Source organism: Juglans microcarpa x Juglans regia, chromosome 6D (genome assembly GCF_004785595.1).
Source record: "Juglans microcarpa x Juglans regia isolate MS1-56 chromosome 6D, Jm3101_v1.0, whole genome shotgun sequence".
In the NCBI taxonomy this organism is placed as follows: Eukaryota; Viridiplantae; Streptophyta; class Magnoliopsida; order Fagales; family Juglandaceae; genus Juglans; species Juglans microcarpa x Juglans regia.
In genome coordinates, this window is record NC_054604.1 from 22,801,886 (window position 1) to 22,808,469 (window position 6,584).

Genomic DNA, 6,584 nt, shown 5'->3' on the forward strand with positions numbered 1-6,584 from the left:
GCTCTATTTTTGAGAGGAGAAACAGAGGATTTTAATTCGATAAAAGCATGGGTTGCTGTTTCCCGTGGCTGTCAAAAGTGTTTTCCGAGGGTTGTTCTGGCGTCGGTTTTACGTGGAGATGGAGGTTGGGGGAGGACAAACCGGGCAGCAGTGGTGACGAACGTGTTTGAGCTTCCGTGAGGGTGTTGGACGACAACGGGGATGGCTGAAAGGTGCAGAGATCGGGTTGCCGTTTGCGTGGGGAGGAGTTTCTAGCAGCGGCAGTGTTGGGTAAAATCTCAGTGCTTGGGAAAAACATAATCATCTATATATATGTGAGGTGAAACCTAGAGAGTCGAGAGAGACGTGTGTGTGCATGCATGCCGTGAACGAATGCATGTGTGTATGCATGCTGTGCGACGGAAAAAGAAAAAAAAAAGCCGTGCGAAAAAAAAAATATAGACAGGAAGAGAAGGAAACGAAAAAAAAACAATTGGGGAGAATAAAAATAAAAAAATAATTAAATAAATAAATAAACGGCATAGATCTCCAAATAAATAAATAAAATCCACAGTCCAACTATACCAAACTTGGATCCGGGTGTTATACCTGGACCCGATGGTTTCGGTGCAAGTTTTTTCCAAACTTATTAGGCTATCGTGGGGGATGGAATATGCAGTGTTGTCCTCAGTTTTCTACACGGTGGAGGTATGTCACAGCCTATGAACCATACTTTGATTGCTCTAATTCCAAAAGTCCAGTCCCCTGAGATGGTGAATGAGTATAGGCCAATAAGCCTATGTAACGTTATTTACAAGATAATTGCTAAAGTCTTAGTTAATAGACTGAAGATAATCCTCCCAAGTATAATCTCCCAACAAAAAAGTGCATTTATCCCTGGGAGATTGATTACTGACAACATTTTAGTGTCTTTTGAGTTGTTACACTCGATGAAAAATAGGCAGAGAGGGAAGTTAGAAAGTATGGCCCTAAAACTAGATATGTCAAAAGCTTACGACCGTGTGGAGTGGAGGTATTTGGAAGCAGTGATGAGGAAAGTGAATTTTGATAATAATTGGATTAGTCTTATCATGAACTGTGTATCCACAATCTCTTACTCAGTTTTATTTGTGCTTAAGGTTTGAGAACCTTTTCAACCAGGCTGAGAGCAGAGGGAATATCAGAGGGGTAAATGTCACAAGAGGAGGGACAAGGGCAAATCACCTCATGTTCGCAGACGACTGCATTCTCTTTTGTAGAGCTACTATGGAGGATTGGAGACAAGTCAAATAGGCCTTGTGTCTTTATGAAAAGGCATCCAGTCAATGCCTAAACCAACAGAAATCAACCTTATTTTTCAGTAGCAACACAAAGTAGCAGGTGAAGAAGCAGATACTAGATAATGCTGGAGCCAGACAGAGTGGGTCTTGTGAAAAATACTTGGGTTTGCCATCCATGGTAGGGAGGTCCAAGTATAACACCTTCAGGGGGATAAAAGAGAGGGTTTGGCAGCGCTTGAGTAATTGGAAAAACCAATTCTTATCTTAGCCCGGGAAGGAAGTTTTACTGAAAGCAGTGATCCAAGCTATTCCTACTTACTTACTACATGAGTGTCTTTAGGCTGCCAAAGAAGCTATGTCAAGAAATTTCTACGCTAATGGAAAATTTCTGGTGGGGGCAGAAGGAAAATGTAAAGAAAATACAATGAAGGAGTTGGGAGAAGCTGGGAGTACCAAAAGAAGTAGGTGGTATGGGCTTTAAAGACATAGATAGCTTCAACAAAGCTATGCTAGCAAAACAGTGCTGGAGATTTTTTACTAACACCAAGTCTCTCTCTACAACTGTGCTAAAGGAAAAGTACTTCAGGAATGAGGGTTTGTTAAATGCAAAATTAGGCTACTGCCCATCTGTGATGTGGAGGAGCTTGTGGGGCTCACTAAACTTGCTGAGGGAGGGAGTAACCTGGCGAGTTGGCAATGGCAGGAGTATAAATTTTTGGGAGGACAGATGGGTTTTTTCCTCATCAACCTATCGAAAAGTTCGTCCTCTAGTTAATACAATTAACAGGTGTTTAATGGTGGAGGACTTTATTGACACAACAAAAGGTGAATGGAGGGGAGAAATGGTGGTAGAAGAACTGGGAGAGAGTGAAGCAGACATAGTTAAAACAATTCCTATTCAGCAACAATTCCTATTAATAGACTGGGGCTATACAAAATCAAGAATTTTCTCAGTTAAAAGCACATACCACTTGGAGATGAGGTTGAAGAAAATGGCAAAAGGAGAACCCTCTAGAACAAACAATGAGAATGGTCTGTGGAATGAAATATGGAAATTAAACGTGCCTGCTATTGTCAAAAATTTTGTGTGGAAAGCAACCAACAACTGCTTACCTACAAAGGAGAACTTGTTGAAGAGGAAAGTAGTTGAGTTAGCCTTGTGCCCTATTTGCAGTAGGGAAGTGGAGTCAGTCACTCATTCACTTTGGAGTTGTGCAACCTCCTCAGACATTTGGGCAGAAAGTGTAAGTCCAATCAAAAAATGGCCCAGTTACGAGTTGGACTTCTATCCTCTTTGGGGAAGGTTAGTGAAAAACCTAAATCAAGGAGAACTAGAGAAAGTGGCAGCCATTATGAGAAAAATTTGGTTGAGAAGAAACAAGTTTGTCTTTGAAGAGGTTTTCTCCAACCCCTACAAAATCATAAGAACAGTCTTGGATAATTTAGAAGAGTACCAAAGGGCCGAGAAGGACCTTGTTTGTAACCTTAGTTCTGCAGTATCAGGGAGAGCAGTGGTAAAATGGAAGAGACCAAGCGAGGGATGGTGAAAGTTAACTGGGACGCTTCTTTTGACTCTGAGGGACTGAAGATGGGGGCAGGTGTTATTATGAGGGACGGAGAGGGTTAGGTATTAACATCCTTATGTATGAGCAAAAAGAATGTTAGTCAATCTATTCTTGCTAAAATTCATGCACTGTGCAGGGCTGTTGAATTATGCTTTGAATTGAACCTGAAGAACATAGTTTTTGAAGGAGATGCACAGACAGTGATAAGAGTTGTAAATAGTAAAGAGGAGGTCTGGGTGTGGTATGGCCAACTAATAGAAGATTTGAGAAGCACTTTTAACAGTAAAACATCTTGGAAGATACAACATATTTCTAGGGAAAGCAATACAGTAGCACATCAATTAGTAAAACTAGCTTTAGAGACAGAGGAGGAATTAGTATGGATTGAAAATAGTCCATCGGAGATCCTTACACTTGTAATACAGGACAAACTTTGTTTCTTGATATGAAATGAAATGAAATATTTTACTTAAAAAAAAACTAATTATCGTAAGAAAAAGTAATGGATTATTGTTATAAAAATAATGATAGACTTACTACTCTCTTATCACATTTTTACTACTCTATAATGTATTTGAAATTTTTATTTTTTTTATTATTTTCTTTTAAGTATTTTTTTAACATCTTTAATCATTAAAATTTTTTTAAAAATATACAACTTTACTAATGATCAATTTCTTAGCCATTAAGTAAAAAAGGTTAAAAAAATTTTAAAAAATTTAAAAAATATAAAAAAAATAATAAAAAGATGATAGAAGAATAATAAGTCTATCATTATCTTTGTTATACACGTACATAAAACCAACAGTACCATTTCGAGACTACTTGGAGCACGCTTGTCCTTATTTACCACTTCGTGGAAAACTGGGAGCAGCGTGCCAGCGGGCCCTACTTAAAAGAATGTCTTGATCCTTTTCATTCCTCATCAATACGAATTTTAAGATTAGTTTAAATATATGAATTATTTCATTTTATTTTATTTTATTTTATCTTTTTATTATAATTTATTTAAATTTTTATATAAAATATAATAATTAATTTAATATTTTTAAATTTTAAAATAATAATAATAATAATATTAAAAAATAATATTATAATAATATTTTATTCAACTCATCTAAAACTATCTTATCTTATCTTATCTCATATCACGATCCAGACCGGCCAATTTCACTTCCACTTCCGCCCATCTTCGTTATCGATCTGCCCGCTACATCCATTTTTTGTCTTCTCTCCCTTTCCTTTTACTAATTCTCATCATTTTTTATTTGCACATTACGAGTTGTTAATAAACAACCATGATATGACGAAACGAATTTCTAATTTCTATCCGTGATTGCGCGCAGTTTGTTTCATCCAACGTGAAGATTTTCTAAAATGTAGGACATGATGCTTCTTTTTTTTGTTTTTTTTTGAATAATTTCTTCCGTGGCTTTTTTTGCATTACATGATACCTATTTTTAACACGCGACCTGATTTTATTTGGATGGTAAGAAAATTAAGAGAATGAAAAGAAAATAGAATCAATTTTCCAGAGGATCCGACCTCTACAAGAAAGAGAAACAAGAAATGGAGCTTTGGTATTAAACTTCTCATGATCAATGATGTATTATGAAGCTTCTCTTTATATAAATGTTATTATATATGTTAATGTCATAAAATCCTTAAAATAAAATTTATAAACAATGCCTCGTGAGATTAAAGCATTAATCTAATATTCTGTGAGATCTTACAAGTGCTTCCATGATCTCTTATTATGAGCATAACCGTATTATATTGCTGAGAGTTTCGTGTTTTTGGTCAGTTTTCTTTTTCAAATTAAAAATAATTTCTAAAACAGATAATCACAGTTTTCATCCCTACACAATTATTTCTTTATATATATATTCTCGATTTATACTGTCAGATGCAATTTAATCATTAAGATGGACAAACCTGTTGACGTGTAAATTGAAACTTTTAATAATTGAGTATGTAAAACAAAAAATGGTCTATACTCAACTGAAAAGTTGCATTTATTTTAGCATGATTTGAATGTCATGATTGGCACATGACATGTATCTGGGGAAGCACGACTTGCATGATTGGACAGGAGAGATAATAGCTTTCCGGTGCCTCCAAAGAGGAAATATTAGAGCATCCTCATCCGTTTGTGATAAAATTTTGTATAATTTAATTAAAAAGTATATCTTTTAAAACTTTTCACATAATTTTATTTATTTTTTAAAAATCTTTTATATCTCATTTTTTATCTCTATCTCTATTCTATTAAATATTATTTCTTTATTATTTTTTTCTCTCACTTCTATTTATAATCTTAACTACTAACTATTTTGTCTTATCATCTTCATTCTTTTCAAATTTCACATTCTACTAAATACCTATACGATTTTGACTACCGAATATAGTATTATTTTTCAAACCGAAATCTGTATTATAAAAATAATAATTTTTTTTTAATATGTGCATTTTCTAACGATAACATTTTGAACACCTACCTCAAACGATAACATCTTGAAGTCCTGCCTCCAACAGTAATATTATTTGTCTTTTCTCAAATGGTAACTTTTTTTGTCTTCTCTTAAACGGTAACATTTTTTGTCCTATATGTAACAATAATTTTTTCCTCTATAAATACGCATTTTGCTTGAATTCACATTCTCACAAACTCAAGTCTTATTTCATCTAAAGAACCTAAATTCAACAGTCTCCCCTGATATCTCACTCTCTTCATCATATGGCTCGTACCTTCTTTCACAAATTACTCACATACTTATCATCTAAAGATGAGTTAAATGTTGTTCTTAATGACGAGGTCGATGGACAGTCATCGAGGCATCGTGCCAATCGCCAATGCCATAAGTTTATTTGGCATGATCATATTCAAGGGCACGAGCGCCTATTTCGCAATTATTTCGCAGAAAATCCAGTATATCCCTCGAATCTATTTCGAATGAGATTTCGGATGAGCCGTCCCCTATTTCTCTGTATTCTAAATGAGATTGAGTCTTACGAGCCGTACTTCGTCCAAAGAAGAGATAATACCGGAAGACTCGATTTATCTTCTATGCAAAATATAACCGCAGCACTTAGAATGCTAGCATATGGGGTTACTGGAGATTTTATGGATGAATACATACGTATTGGTGAAAGCACCGCAATGGAGAGCCTTAAAAAATTTTTTGAGACAATAGTAAGTGTTTTTTCAGATGAATATTTGCGGTTTCCAAATGCCAATGATATTGCTCGATTGCTTGCGGTTGGTGAATAACGGGGATTCCCAGGAATGCAGGGAAGCATTGACTGCATGCATTGGAAGTGGAAAAATTGTCCTGCAGCTTGAAACGGTATGTACTCCGGCCACATTCGTGAACCAACTATTATTTTAGAAGCAGTTGCTTCATATGATCTTTGGATGTGGCATGCATTTTTTAGTATGCCCGGTTCACATAACGACATTAATGTGCTAGAGATATCTTCTATTTTCACGGAACTTGCCCAAGGGCGTGCTCCTCTAATGAATTACACAATCAATGGCAACCACTACAAGATGGGGTATTACCTTGCGGATGGTATCTATCCTAAGTGGCAAACTTTTGCCAAGACAATTCCGTCACCACAAGGGAATAAGAAAAAAATTTTTGTGAAAGCACAAGAATCCGCAAAAAAAGATGTCGAGCGTGCATTCGGGGTACTTCAACAACGATTTGCAATCATTCGTGGACCTTCTCGAATATTCAAAGTCAAGGAACTAACAAAT

General features: G+C 35.7%; 1 protein-coding gene across 1 annotated transcript; it reads left to right on the forward strand.

Moving 5' to 3' along the window:
• The first annotated feature begins 2,053 nt into the window (after positions 1 to 2,053).
• On the forward strand, positions 2,054 to 2,806 carry LOC121235462. Its single transcript, XM_041131812.1, has one exon. The coding sequence runs from the start codon at positions 2,054 to 2,056 to the stop codon at positions 2,804 to 2,806; it is 753 nt and encodes a 250-aa protein (XP_040987746.1).
• The last annotated feature ends 3,778 nt before the right edge of the window (positions 2,807 to 6,584 follow it).